The sequence below is a fragment of the Cydia fagiglandana genome, chromosome 11, assembly GCF_963556715.1.
Source record: "Cydia fagiglandana chromosome 11, ilCydFagi1.1, whole genome shotgun sequence".
In the NCBI taxonomy this organism is placed as follows: Eukaryota; Metazoa; Arthropoda; class Insecta; order Lepidoptera; family Tortricidae; genus Cydia; species Cydia fagiglandana.
The window spans coordinates 2,978,875-2,994,656 of record NC_085942.1 but is presented as its reverse complement, the minus strand read 5'-3'; the positions used below and the strand labels follow the sequence as shown (position 1 = coordinate 2,994,656).

The 15,782-nt window shown below is 42.9% G+C and overlaps 1 protein-coding gene across 3 annotated transcripts in view; it reads left to right on the top strand.

The window, feature by feature from the left end:
• The window catches only part of LOC134668741 (low-density lipoprotein receptor-related protein 2), a 440,880-nt gene that overhangs the window by 376,234 nt on the left and 48,864 nt on the right, over positions 1 to 15,782 (top strand). For 2 of the 3 annotated variants that reach the window (XM_063526188.1, XM_063526187.1), the window contains 4 exons: positions 11,404 to 11,512; positions 13,588 to 13,754; positions 14,326 to 14,580; positions 15,223 to 15,399. In XM_063526188.1, coding sequence (XP_063382258.1) covers positions 11,404 to 11,512; positions 13,588 to 13,754; positions 14,326 to 14,580; positions 15,223 to 15,399 — 708 coding nt within the window. Of the gene's footprint in view, positions 1 to 11,403; positions 11,513 to 13,587; positions 13,755 to 14,325; positions 14,581 to 15,222; positions 15,400 to 15,581; positions 15,660 to 15,782 lie in introns of those variants that run through there. The other variant, XM_063526189.1, reaches the window with a different exon arrangement.

Here is a 15,782-nt window from a genome sequence, read left to right as displayed (position 1 = left end):
AACGCTACGTCTTACGTAGGCGAACAACGCGCGAACGCGGCGCGGCGCGGCGCGGCGAAATCAATCCTTTGATGCCCATAGAAGTGTCCTACGTAAGCGATCTCGTTGCGAACGCGGTGCGGCGCGATTTGCACGCGAATGTCAGGCGGCGCGGCGCGGCGCGGCGCGGCGGCGGCCGCTTTCGCCGCGCCGCGCCGCGCCGCGTTCGCGCGTTGTTCGCCTACGTAAGACGTAGCGTAAGGGTCTAGCGCGCTGGCATCCCATCCTTTGTGTGGCCAAAGTTAGTCATAAAAATAGGTCCGTGTTTGGCTTAAATTTGCATTTAATCTGGATGACAGAAGGATGCATTACGGGCTCTTTTGTTGGTGTCGTGTCATTTCCATACGGGCGATTTGCATTTTTTGATGCGGTGAGACGTGCCACGGGGCGGACACTCTATTACTACCAGTGAATACTACTATATACGGCTGTTTTTAGGGTTCCGTACCTAAAGGGTAAAAACGGGACCCTATTATTAACTCCACTGTCCGTCTGTCTGTCTGTCACCAGGCTGTAAAGGAAGGAACAAGCAAATAAAACGATTGATCATTATAAAATATACAGCATATAATTATCTTCTTCTTCATCGCGTTGTCCCGGCATTTTGCCACAGCGCATGGGAGCCTGGGATCTGCTTAACAACTAATCCCGAGAATTGGCATAAGCACTAGTTTTTACGAAAGCGACTGCCATCTGACCTTCCAACCCACAGGGTAAACTAGGTCTTATTGGAATTAGTCCGGTTTCCTCACGATTTCCTTCACCGAAAAGCGACTGGTAAATATCAAATGATGTTTCGTACATAAGTTCCGAAAAACTCATTGGTAAGAGCTAGGGTTTTTACCCGCGACCTCCAGATTGCAAGTCGCATGCTCGTACCGCTAGGCCACCAGCGCTCCACAAATAAAACTGATCGTTATAAAATATACAGCGTATAACCACAGTACACTAAGAACAGTAGTGAATCTAAGGCCGCTCGGCAAGTTATTTGCCTACTCTTGCGTTGGCGCTTAGGGTTGTCACTTTTATTGTACCTTCATACTGATACGCGACCCGGCCGCCGCGCCCCGCGCCCCACAGCGGGTTGGTCGACGACACTTTCTCGTAACTCATGAGGCCCTGGTACTTGTGTAGCGCTAAATTCAATTTTTAAAGAGTTTTTTTCTCAATTTTAGCCACCGTAGCCTATGGAGACTAACAAGTAACGCTAAGCGGTATTCGTAGGCAATGAATGTTCCTATATTAAGGGTGTCACATGTGCGTTTCTGACTTATGATGCAATTGTTCCTACAATACAATACGACCGCGGCGAGCTGTACTGAGGCCTACCGAGAGCAGACAAATGCGAGCGGGTGGGCAGCGTACTCGAATGCACGCGATCAAATCAAAGTCGCGGTACAGCCCACACTGCCGCCACCGTATTCCCCCGTATTTTATGCTAATGTGTGCGTGGCAGCGCGTGCGTACACGGCGTCCGGCGCGCACGCACACATTCAAGCCGGCAGCGGCACATTTCTATGAAGATTCACTACTGTTCTTGTACTGTGGTATAACACACTCAAAGTAACCTACTTCCTTATATCTCCCATATTGTGCTAACCTTTCCAGCTCAAAGTGATCGACTACACAAAGGCATAAGACTCGGTCTCAAAGGCTTTTTCCTAGGCTTTGTATGGCAACCACATTATCCGCGATGCACCTTTATGGAGCCGTATAATATATGGAGATAAGTAGTATACAGATACATATATTATGTATATTTAAAATGTGTGCAGGTCGGTAATGAGATTCAGGAAGGGTTTAAGTAAAAGGGTTACGTGGATTACCTAATTAAATACGTTTTGGTTAAGTTGGTATTTCTATATTGGGATTTCTTTTAATTTTTTTAATTATTTACAATATTTAATTTATAATGATCATGATCTTAGTTGGCTTTTTGATTAACTACGTAGTTTAATTTGATTTGAATTCGTAGAATTGTACGCAGGGGTTATTATTAGGTATTCATAATTAAATCTGAGTTTCACATGAACTGATAGAATATTTAAACCAGGGATTTAATGGCGTGTAAAACGTTAAGAGGCTTTAAGCTACAGTCCATTAAGACCACGTAAATAACGGATTTTTAAATATCCGATTGACGTTTTACATAAAAATGACGTTTTTACGTTTTTTTGTTTTGAAAAGATGTGTTCCGGCGAGTTTGTTGCCGGTCCCATATTGGGATACCGTCCTCCAATTGAGGAGGGATTTAAATCTTCTCGGGGCAGAGGTGTACGGTTGGAGCCGGTTTAGGTTTATTTGACGTTCATAAGCGCATTGTATTGAATAAACTATTTATTATCTTTTTTATCTTTATCTTTACATATGTAAATATTCATTGTGAGCTTCCACATCGTAGGAACGGTCTAGAAATTTAATTTCAGTACCATTTGGTACCTTGTCATATTGACAACTAGCTGTGCCCGCGGCTCCGCCCGCGTGGAATTCAGTCTGTGTCAGTAAGCGGCTTTGGTAGGCGTACACTGCGTACAGCGTGGCACGTACCGTACGTCGGTCTATACCCGACTCTTTTAGTATATGAGGGCGCCGAAGCCGCCCGGCTTTGGAACGCGTACAGCGAGCCACGTACGTCGGATTACGCCCGACGCTTTGAGTATGAGGGCGCCGAAGGCGCCCGGCTTTGGTAGGCGTTCAGCGTGGCACGTACGTCGGTCTACTCCCGACTCTTTTAGTATGAGGCTTTGGAAAGCGAATAGCGCGCCACGAACGTCGGGCTACGCCCGACGCTTTGGGTATGAGGGCGCCGAAGGCGCCCGGCTATGGGATGCGTACAGCGCGCCACGTACGTCGGGCTACGACCGCCTCTTTGAGTATGAGGGCGCCGAAGGCGCCCGGCTTTGGAACACGTACAGCGAGCCACGTACGTCGGATTACGCCCGACGCTTTGAGTATGAGGGCGCCGAAGGCCCCCGGCTTGTGTAGGCGTACAGCGTGGCACGTACGTCGGTCTACATACGTCCGACTCTTTTAGTATGAGGGCGCCGAAGGCTCCCGGCTTTGGAAAGCGTACAGCGCGCCACGTACGTCGGGCTACGACCGCCGCTTTGAGTATGAGGGCGCCGAAGCCGCCCGGCTTTGGAACGCGTACAGCGAGCCACGTACGTCGGATTACGCCCGACGCTTTGAGTATGAGGGCGCCGAAGGCGCCATGCCTTGGTAGGCCTACAGCGTGGCAGGTACGTCGGTCTACGCCCGACTCTTTTAGTATGAGGGCGCCGAAGGCGCCCGGCTTTGGAAAGCGTACAGCACGCCACGTACGTCGGGCTACGACCGCCGCTTTGAGTATAAGGGCGCCGAAGGCGCCCGGCTTTGATAAGCGTACAGCGTGACACGTACGTCGGGCTACGCCTGACACTTTTAGTATGAGAACGTCGTAGTCGCTTGGCTTTGGTCCGCTTCCAGCGCGCCACATACATCGGGCCACGCCCGACTCATTTAGTATGAGGGCACTTAAGGTGCCCGTCTTTGGAACTGGTACAGCGCGCCACGTGCGTCAAGTTACGCTCGATGCTTTGAGTATGAGGGCGCCGAAGGCGCCCGGCTTTGGTAAGAGTACAGCGTGACACGTACGTCGGGCTACGCCTTACACTTTTAGTATGAGGGCGCCTAAGGCGCCCGGCTTTGGAACTGGTACAGCGCGCCACGTGCGTCGGCTTACGCCCGATGCTTCGAGTATGAGGGCGCTGAAGGCGTAACGGCGGACGTAAGTACTCTTATGATGTATCGTACGTCTAAATCGGTTAAGGCATTCAGAAGTTAAGGCGGAATAAAGAAACTCACATAAATAAATATATACCTACATACACTCGTCTTTCTTTTGGGCAGTCGTGAAGTGTAAAAAGACGGCACTGTGCAATTAGGGGCAATTAATTTATTTAATTTTGTTGTATTATTAAATCAACATAATTATTCAATTAAATTTGTTGATACCCAGTCTTCTAAACATAGAGTTAATTTGGCAAAATCCTTCCTTTCCTCGGTGGCTTATTCGTGTCACTACGTATTAAATTCAGCGCCATCTGTTAGTTTTCCAGGGTACTCAATAGTGGTAGCACATATTTGAAAAAAGTTTGCCCCTCCTTCCTAAGTAGCGCCATAAGATTCAGGGGCAAACTTAAATCAAGCGGGTGTTGTGGCTACTCCCCCTTTTAAGGGTTGAATTTTTATAGCCTATAACCTGGCCGGAGATTTTCTCGACACATTAGTAAAGTTTGCATCAGAATCCGTTCAGCCGTTTTCACGTGATGCGCGTTCAAATAAACAGACAAACAGATAAACAGACAAACAGACAAAAAATCTAAAAACTGTTGGAACGTGTTCTGTTATCGATTCTAAGTATCCCCAGCCAACTTTTTTTCAAATATCTTCCATGTACAGACTTTCGACCCTCTACAGCTTTATTATATGTATATAGATAGTATGAGATCCCTATCGACTTTTACATTGATTGTCACTGTGACAAGGTCCGAATTGATCTTGAAATAAAATTTTTTGACTGTACAGTCGCCATCAGATATATCGGAGCGGCCAGGGTGCTCACAAATATCTGAGCACGCCTCTATTGTCAGGGCGTTAGAGTGCGTGTTCAGATATAGTAAACACCTTGGCCGCTCCGATATATCTGATGGCGACTGTACATCAGGACTTCCGGTTCGAGCGCCATCTTGATAGTCACGCGTCGTGATTAATTCTTTTGTTTTTTGCTCATTAATTTAAAATGTAATATCGATAGCTTATTATACAGTAAACTAATGTGGTAGTGTGCAGTGAATGGAGAATTAATCTTGAAATGCGTTTAGCCCATAGACCTAGTATTACGTAGATGCATGAGCTATATATATACATACGCGTGCCTCCGTTAAAAACACGTTTTAACATTCCTGACAACATAACAAAAACAATCTACGTAATTCGGTCGGGTTATTTGTTGCCCACCATAAACCATAATAAATTTTTGGTGGGGAATAAACAAAAAGTGAGACAAGGACAAGCAATAATACCGTTTTCTCTGCTACTCCTTCCGAAATTTCCATAAGTGCATCTCGTTCGGTGGTGTGGCCCCTCCCCCGTGTCATCTCTATATTATTGTACCTCTATGGTTTAGCCACCATTTTGGGGTCAACGGCCGGTAGTCCACGTACTTGTAAAGTCCAGCTATCTCTTTACAAGGGCTAATAAAGTCACCGCACACTGTCTTGTACTAACCGTACAATTTTAGTCGTCGTATTTAGCTCCCAATACCTTGATACTGGCGAAAGAGCCCCACACGCGTATTCGGGAAACGAGATAATCACAAGATCTAGAAACGATATAGAGATTAACTAGATTTACATTAGATATCGACTAGATGTGACTTGGATATCTAAGTCATAACTTGTCGAAATCGTTCAAGAGGACCTCCAGAATCGCGGAAACGTCAAATTTGACATATTATCTATCTTGTCGAAATCGTTCAAGAGGACCTCCAGAATCGCGGAAACGTCAAATTTGACATATCTATCTTACAAATATCTTTAAATTATCCATATCGTAACTTGTTGATGTCTAGTAGAGATCTAATACATTTTCAGAATCGAGCCGCCACTCCAGTGGGTTTCAGTCCACTGAAGCCATAATTTTAAAAGAATGAATGAATGAATGAATGACTGTACATCATTACATTATTAGGCAAGCGTTTAGCGTTTGAACAATGAAGAAACGATGAAATTTATTAACAAGATCTCGTGTGAGCGACTCGAGTCGACGTCGCCGTTATATTACTAACAAAATTATCAAAGTAATATTGAGTTTGAAACAATGAAGGAGACCTGAAATGTTAGACGTTGACATTTTGTTTTGAAAAGGTTATTACAGCATGAGGTTTGTTATTAACTAAATTAATGTATCGTGTGTTGATTGTCTTTAATCTCTTTTGATTAAAAACATTTGCGAAAATAGGCGTCTTTACTGTGAACATTACAAAAGATTTAAGTATATACATTTTTTTCAGGCTGTTAGCACAGAAATTTAAAGATATAGAAGGTTTTATCATGCCAGAAAGGATAAATTACGAAAAGTAGGCTTTTATGATGTTTAAATAAGTCACGGGAAAGTCTTAGCTATAAGTAATAACCTTAACTCATAGGTACTTAAAAAAGTTTTTGACCTGATAGTATTTCAACACAGAGACAGGCCGCGTAGCCAAGATGCCAATCGCTTACGCTCCGTAGCGATCGAAAAGATATCTATTAGATATCTTTTAGACATCACCAAGATATGATAACGATATGTTTAAGATCCAACCTGTCAAATTTGACATTTGCGCGATTCTGGAGATACTCTTGAACGATTTCCACAGGATATGACTTAGAGATCCAATTCACATCTAATAGATGTCTTAATCTATCTAACGTAAAAGTGACATTGGTTGCCCGAATTGCGCTGCAAAAGAGAACTAGTTGATATCTAAACTACTTATAACGTATCTAGAATGGATCTAGTACGTGTCATCTCTTGTGAATATCTTGAAGTTCGAATACAGCAGTCAGTCTACGCTACGTAACAACTGAAATTTAGTGCATGTACACAGATAATTAGGTCCTAATTCTAAACCTGTTTACCCTACAATGCTCATACTGTTGCTATTGATTATTGATTCGTAACGTAACACGTTTGACGGACGTTTGAACGTTTGTAATTAGAATGGTGTTTGTGCACAAGGGAAATTTCACACTTCGGCACACGCGATCGGACACGTAACATTAGTGTTGGTAGAAACTCGAGTCTTTTGAGTCTCAAATAACTCTAATCGGCGCTTAAAAACAGGGGCGTAGCTAGAGGATATGGCGCCCGGGGCAGGCACCAAATTTGCGCCCCCCCCCCCCCCCCCCCAACGAAATGAACTACAAAAGGGTTTAATTTAGACAAATACAGTGTATACAGGTCCCACGGCTATGCCACATGGAGGGAAAGTACCCTGAATATTGTAGATGGAATATTTTACTGAAAGAAGACATTATTTTAATTTAAAAAACAATTTAAACTGCATTCATAGATTTTTAAATAATTACATGGTTGAACCGGGAATCGAACCCGCTACACGAAAAAAAAAACCATGTAGCTTTATGATACCGATCGAAAGGCTTCATCATAAAGATTATTTTTTGCTAAATAACATAGTGTCAGAAACAAAAGGAAGACCATTAATTTTAACATTTGATTTGAAATTTAGCGAAATAATCAAAAGAGTGCGGATTTGTATTCAACAGAATGAGACTCATTTTCAGCATTTGATAAATGAAATTGATTAATTTTGAATTTAAAATGTTAAAATTCATGGGCTTCCTTTTATTTCTGACACTATGTTATTTAGCAAAAAATAATTCCTATGATGAAGCCTTTCGATCGGTATTATAAAGCTACAGGATGATTTTTTTTCTCGTGTAGCGGGTTCGATTCCCGGTTCAACCATGTAATTATTTAAAAATCTATAATTACAGTTTAAATTGTTTTTTTAAATTAAAATGATGTCTTCTTTCAGTAAAATGTTCCATCTACAATATTCAGGGTACTTTTCCTCCATGTGGCATAGCCGTGGGACGCCCTGTATATGTTTTTTAGTACATCGGTGGGTATTAACATGTTTACGACCCACCTGATGGTAAGCGGTCACCGCACTTATGTACGTCTACACTCCAAAAGTGTTACATGCGCGTTGCCGACCATTTTAAAACTTATGCACTTCTTTTTTAAATCTCCATACTGTAGCCTCTCGAGAAAAGGGAACTTATTCAACTTATTGTGGAATGAGCTCCCTTTTTTCGACAAATTTCCTCCCGCCGGCTGTGAAAGGAATTCCTCTTAAACCGCACAGTGCGCGACCATTTAGGTTCTAGGGTGTGAGGATAAACACTGCCTATCCTAATACGGCGAGCAGTGCAGTGATGTCAAACAATTCTTCAGACAACAGCTCATTGTACTTACCTACGAGCGGTAGAGAACATCCTGTATACAGGGTGGCTAAAAAATAACTGCATTCCCGTTGCCAGGGAACTTTTGGGATTATAATGAGCAACTTTTACAATGGGACCAACCCCTCAGTCGCGAAAAAAAATTTGGCTGGTTCATACATTTTGGTTGGTCCATTTTATATGGACAAACGGGTAAACTTTTTTTGCGATTTCGGGGTTGGTCGTAGTAAAAGTTGCTTAGTATAATCCCAAAACCTCCCTAGCAACGGGAATGTAGTTATTTTTAACCAACCTGTATAGGAATCCCCAGTACCTACTGTGGTCCGATAGACAACATGTCACAGACATGCAGCAGCAGCTATTGGAGTAGGTTCCGTCTACTAAGGCTCATATGCGCCTGCCGGACAAAGGGCTAGCGATCCATTTGCATAGGTAGTCTCTTTGACAGTCCATAAACGCCAGCGCAAACCAGCGGAGCGCAGCGCCGATCACCGAGGAGCATTTATTTATTTATTTATTTAATTTTTATTGTACAAAAGAAAAATCTTATAGTACAAAAGGCGGACTTAATGCCATAAGGCATTTACGCCGCGCAGCGCACACCGGCGAGGTAAAATCCCCCGACATACCGCGAGCGTCCGCACAGTCCGGCGCTCGCGGTCGGCGCACCACGGAGGCTGGCTGATTCGGCTTCGACGCAGGCTGGGGGATGCCGCGGCATGCCGCCGCGTGTACTCTATCACAAGGAATTAGTGACTAGTATGCACGAGTTCTCCCGCGACGTCCCGGCGCTACTCCGGCTTACTCGGGAGGCCTTGGCGCATGCCGCGGGATGCCGTGGCATGCCACCGCCTACCGCCGCGGTATCCTCTGGCGTGCTCCTCGATGCCGCGGAGTAACAATCCTTCGTGATACTCCGAGGTCGGTCTCAAAGCATTTAAATTTATACCTGAAGGTAATTGAAATAGGGAAGAAAATACATTGATAATTTTAAAGTGATCTGCGCTGCGCTCCGCCGGTTTGCGCAGGCCTTATGGTAACTTCCCGACAGGAGACCCCTGAGGGAAAAGACGCGCTAACACGGAACACAACTCTGAAGCACTCGGCCCGCTCGCCTTATAAAATGAAAATAGCAACTCCTACCGAATATCCCTCTGCTTGATAGAAGTTTCTGGCATAGAGTATTCGCACTGCGATATGGTGGGCGGTAGGGCGCTACCATCGTCTTTCAAGGTCGAGTTCGAGGCAAAAAAGAGTAGGTACCTAAAAGATCGGCTTTCTCTTTTGAGCTGTGGGCCAGATTACCATCCGCATTTCACACTTCACAGTGGTGGTAAATACGACTGACAAAAGTTTTCCTGCTGTGCCTTTGGCAAGGCGGAGAGGTAGTCTTTTGCCCATTTTGGCGCCCCCCCTTGGACGGCGCCCGGGGCACGTGCCCCCTCCAACCCCCCCCTAGTTACGCCACTGCTTAAAAAAAGTCGAGTTCTTTATTGATGCTTTATTGAGCGCATGCAAATTCATAGGACTGTAAATTTCTTTGTGGTTTTACATGTAAAATGTATAATTATTGGTGCAATAAAGAATATTTACTTACTTTAGGAATTCGAGTCTTGAGTCTCGAATAACTCGACTCGATTTTACAAGACTCGGCGCTTTAAAAAAGTCGAGATTTTTTATTGAGTCTTTTTTAAGCGCAAATTCATAGGACTGTGGGAAGTCGAGTCTTGAGTCTCGAATAACTTGACTCGATTTTACGAGACTCAGCGCTTTAAAAAAGTCGAGTTCCTTATTGAGTCTTTTTTAAGTGCAAATTCATAGGACTGTAGGAACTCGAGTCTTGAGTCTCGAATAACTCGACCCGGTTTTACGAGACTCGGCGCTTTAAAAAAGTTGAGATTTTTATTGAGTCTTTTTAAGCCCAAATTCATAAGACTGTAGGAACTCGAGTCTTGAGTCTCGAATAACTCGACTCGGTTTTACGAGACTCGGTGCTTTAAAAAAGTCTAGTTGGTTATTGAGTCTTCTTTAAGCGCAAATTCATAGGACTGTAGGAAGTACGAACTCAAGTCTTGAGTCTCGAATAACTCGACTCGGTTTTACGAGACTCGGCGCTTTAAAAAAGTTGAGATTTTTATTGAGTCTTTTTAAGCCCAAATTCATAGGACTGTAGGAACTAGTCTTGAGTCTCGAATAACTTGAAACTCAGCGCTTTAAAAAGTTGAGTTCTATATTGAGTCCTTTTGAAGCGCAAATTGATAAGACTAGGCTCTGAATAAAGACTGTCAACAATTTTGTAGGTTTTATCTAAATAACAGCTCTGGTTTCTAACTAGGTACTAGTTAAAAAGATCTCAAGTTTCCTCTTAATTATTAGTCTGAAAAACTGTGTCGAGTTTTAAAGTAGAAGACTCAAAGGACTCGAGTCTTAACCAACACTACACAAGTATGTCCACTGCGTAACAGCCATTGAAAAACACATTCAATTCTTTGCCGTATTCTGACGTAACAAAGTCCAAATTCGAACTGGTATTTCGACGGCTAATATGCGTGCATGTGTATTTGACATTACATGCTGAAACATAGAAGGACTGATAATTTAGTTTTAGTGAACATGTTATGTGACAGAATTTGCTTTTGTATTCTGTGTTCCCTGGAAATACCTAGGCCGAGCTCGAACGTTACGACCGCCGTAATTTTTAGTAGATATGACTCCGTAAAGGGGCCCACTGATTAACAGTCCGCCGGACGGTATCGGCCTTTCAGTTGTTCGGAACTGTCAAAATTTTGTTATAACTGACAGGCCGTTACCGTCCGGTGGACTGTTAATCAGTGGGCCCCTTAAGATTGTGAACCCGTTAGTTTATAATCTAACGTAGGTTAGGTTAGATTGTAATATCCCTACCGTCAGTTTATAATTTAACTAGCGAGATTTTAAACTGACGAGTGTTTACAATTTTACGGTGAAAGATACAAGGTAAAGCTTTAACATAATTTTGAGTTTGACCAAGTAACAATAAAGATCATCATCATTTTCACTCATACTTTGCGAATTTTGTAATGCTAAATGCACTACGATATTTATAACGTAAAAGTGACGGCCAATGCACGAAAACCAAGTTATAGAGGATACAGATGGGAATTAAACTATTCCCATCTATCCCCGGCGGGCACAGTATAAAAAGTAATCGTTCCCGTCTGCTACCGCCCTATGTGACCAGCGTGGGGACAGTTGGGAATCCGCTATGTTGACCCACGTTTCCAAGAGGATACGGCAGATATCCGGTTTATTACCTATAAATATAGCAGTCAGTTAATATGCTATTAATAATATTGTAATATATTTGTTACAGCGTACAGAAAGTGTCAGCCGGACGACTTTCAGTGCGGTGTCGAGACGTCGTTATCAGGGAAAGCCGCTTCACAGGGACCCTGCATACCCAAGGAAAAACGATGCGATGGGTAAGTACTATATATAAACTGATATAGATTTCATACACATAAGAAATGTACCAAGACCTACAATACCCAGGGCTGGAATCGAACCAGCGTCCTCTGCATTCGCGGCAAATGCTGTAGAGTCAGCAATGACATGAACATTGCGTTTTCCTTTCCGATAAGGTCAAAACAGTTGTTGCAACATAAAATTGCAATTGATTAAAATTCTTTCAATTCTTTCCTGTAGGTATTGTCATTGTAGGTTAGCAAACAATCTCAGTTTAGCTACAGGGTATCTATTAGGTATTTGTACTTACTTAATTGTCGCGTTAACATATAATTACTTTATCTTGTTTCACTCTTTGCCTGTTTACCATGATGTTTTCTGCGAAGCGAATCATTTAGGTAAAAAAGAAACCTGTTAGATACTTTGAAAAGCTTAAAAGGTACCTGCAACTCGCCAAAAATCAAATTGATTGATATTGAACCACTTACTAGATTACTGATAATTTACTCAATTGAGCTCGGATCGTCTATAATTCAATATATCAGTCGGAAATATAATTCGAAAAAGCTGAAAAGGTCGGTAACGACAGATAATAGATAGCAGAAGCTCGTCTCCATACAACTGGCCAAGAATTTGAATAGGCTAACATATAAAGTACATGCCTAACATGACTAGACTACCTCTCATTTATCGGCCCCACGCATTATGGAGAAGTCAAAAATCTGACGTTACTTGAACACTGTTATGTAGTTAAATAGACACTGATAGACAGTCCTATCTTCATTAGCTGCATTTGCAATTTATTAACACATTGCCACTAAGTGCTACGGGATACGCTAGTAGCGCATAGCCACGGTTTCGCCGTATGTAGCCCTAGTTGCTACGAACAGTGTACCCGACAGTCGGGTTCTTGGCCCTGGATGTGTTAAAGCATTAGTTTCACACGATTGCTGGTTTAATTTTTCATAAAAGAATTTAATTTACATTATTTATTTTAAATTAAATAATTTAAATTAAACTTGTCATATAATGCATTACAGGTGTAGTGCATAATTATTTTCCATCGTATTTTCTAGGAAACGTACGAACGTGTCTTGCTATTTCAGTCAGTCTCGGTACAAAAGGTCCTCAGGTTGACTAAAGTAGCATACCAAATACGAACGTTTCCGAGAAAATACGATGGAAAACAAATGCACTACATCTGTAAGGAGAGCACCTTTTCTCTTTTCAATATAGTATCTTCTGCAGTGTTGGCCGAAACGTTAATGCAATTAACCATAATTGGCCATTAGCCATTATAAATTGAACCGTGAACTGTAACCGTCCGTTACGGTTTACGGTTCCATTTATAGTGGTTACTGGTAAATTGCAATAAACGTTCGGCCAACACTGATCTTCTGTATATTATTTCTCTGTGACGCTCGGCCTATGAGGAAATCGCATTAATTTAAACAGGCCCAGTAAGCTTTATCGAATCATTGGCCGTTTCAATCGAGTAATTGATTTAATTTATTATGCTAAGCACACGTTGACGAGTTTTATTTCATTATAATAATGGACGCCGCGTAGTGATTTTATTGTTCTCTGGGGTTTATATTTATTGGCTGTGTGGATGATTATGGCGCTGCCATAGCGATGATAATACAAATTGGAAACAACGAAACCAAAGGTCTACAGGTAAACATTGATAGTTCTCAAGAAATTGGGTTGAGTACCGCCGTGATCGATTGGCTTAGTAGTTATGGTTATGGCATAAACCGCTACACCGGAAAACGCCAATTCGAATCCGGTTTCGAGCACCAGAGAACTGATTACTTAATTAGTGCCTATATAATATCTATGTCAGTCTAAAATTCGAAAGATCTGTTTCGATGGCCTAGTTAAAGACTTCCGATGACCAAATATTAAAAATGAAAAATGAATAGATAGATAGATAGAATACTCTTTATTGGCACACCTCAGTAAAAAGATACAAAAGAAAAGAATAATCAAAAAAGAACAACAACAACACTCAACAACAGCAACAATCTAAGAAAACTAAACTCAACAATCTAACAAGAATCTAATCCAGATTATTATTACTTGTCCACAGTTACTTAGACTGCAGAACAGGAAAGGACGAGGAAGGCTGCGCGAACAACACCACGATTTGTCGACTGGATGAGTTCCGCTGCGAGTCTGGCAACAAGTGTGTCAACATGTCGGCCAAGTGTAACCATGAGAATGACTGCGGGGATAACTCGGATGAGGCGCATTGTAGTAAGTATTTATTACTTATATATTGGGGCTCTAATATTGGTAGTAAGTATTCATTACTTATATATTGGGGATAGTGCATGATATAATTATCATGCACTATCCTTAACCACGCTCCATTTCAGGCAGCGCCGTATAGTATGATTGTTCCTTTGGTAAAACTAAGTGAAATAACCACGAGGTGTGTACCTTTGGCCCTCAGGAGTTCAGAAGTACAATTCTCGCGGTTCATTTTACGCGCTATATCTTTCAATCTATCAGGTAAAGTTTTGTGATGGGACGGCCGACAAAACTGTAGATTGCGTCAGTCAGTTTATAACTTCTTGCGACGTGTCTACCAAATTCAAATAATTCTTTACTTACACCAAAGGTTGGCTTTTCTTGTAAGAAAGCACTTTCGTGCCACACAAGCATTGACAAACATCGTTTACAATCCAAAACACCCAATTAGGAATAAATCCCACCTATAATTGTTTGTCTATAGTTTCAGAACCTTCACGATTATACTTACCAACTTTTTCGTATTAAAAATGTGAATATTTTTCAAAATTTAACCAACAATTTCACTTTCCAGGCTTCCCGCCCTGCCACATCGGCCAGTTCCGCTGCAGTAACGCCCTCTGCATTCCCGCGACGTTCCACTGCGACGGCTACAAAGACTGTCGCGACGGCTCAGACGAGGCCAACTGTACCGCCATTGCCTGCCCGGACAACAAATACCTGTGCCCGCGAGGCGCGCCCGGAGGGCAACATAAGTGTATAGCGAGATCGCAGCTGTGCGATGGGAAGAAGGATTGTGAGGATAATGCTGATGAGGATGCTGCTTGCTGTAAGTATTAAGACCTGTTTATTCAAAGTACCTCTGCCAGATGCGGCCATTGCCTGACTCGACAACAAGGACCTCTGTGCGCCCGAAGGACAACAATGCTGATGTGAATGCTGCTTGCTGTGGGGATTGTTGGGTGGTTGATCTGTTTTGTGGGCATTGTAGAATTTTAGGATAGTTGGGCAACAGTTTATGTAAAATTTGATTATGTACTTGTTAGCTATTAATTTATTAGGTTTATGCGTTTCTGTAGGTACTTACTATTAAAAAACGGTTGGTTTCCAGTCTCCAAAAACACTAATTAATGCATTAAATAATCCTCGTTTCCATGTGATTGAGGATTGCGACCACGTAGTCTCTTCAATCTGCACGCTTTTCCACTTTCCAGAACCAGATGAATACCTATCATCGGCCTAAGTCGCAAACCTCGTAACTCCATTTGAAGGAAATTAGTAATTGCTACCTTGGTCAACAATACTTATAGTCGCAAACCTCCTCGTAACTCCCCCGGAGTAACGAGGTTTGCGATTTAGGCCGACGCTATGTAGATCTGGCCTTTGGCAGGTATTTTTCACGATATCGCATCATCAGGCCGATTTTCCACATCCCTTATTCATTACTAACTGCTTAATTTATTTTTTTCAGCAACAGCATCCTGTCCAGCACTAGGCTGCGAATACAAATGCGTGGCATCGCCCTCAGGCGGCGCCTGCGCGTGTGCGGCCGGCCTAACGCTCGCGCCGGACAACCGCACCTGCGTCGACCGCGACGAGTGCAAGGAATGGGGATATTGCCATCAGCTATGCGTCAACACTCCTGGATGTAAGTAGTTTAGTAACCAGGCCGCGTAGCCAAGATGCCAATCGCTTACGCTCCGTAGCGATCGAAACGCAACTGTCACTGTCGCGCTAATATGGAAGAGGGATAAAGCGTTTCGTTCTAGAAGCGATAGCGATTGTAGCCTTGGCTAGGCCGGCAGTAATCCGCCGCTGGTCTCACGCTGGACAACCGCACCTGCGTCGACCGTGACGAGTGCAAGGAATGGGGATATTACCTTCAGCTGTGCGTCAACATGTCTGGATGTAAGTACCTACTTAATTATTGATGAAACTTTCTAATTTTTAGAAATCTTGTTGAGCACAAGCACCAACGATATGGTTAATATTGCAAACGGCATAGTGGCAAGCTTTGCTTTTTTATGCCAA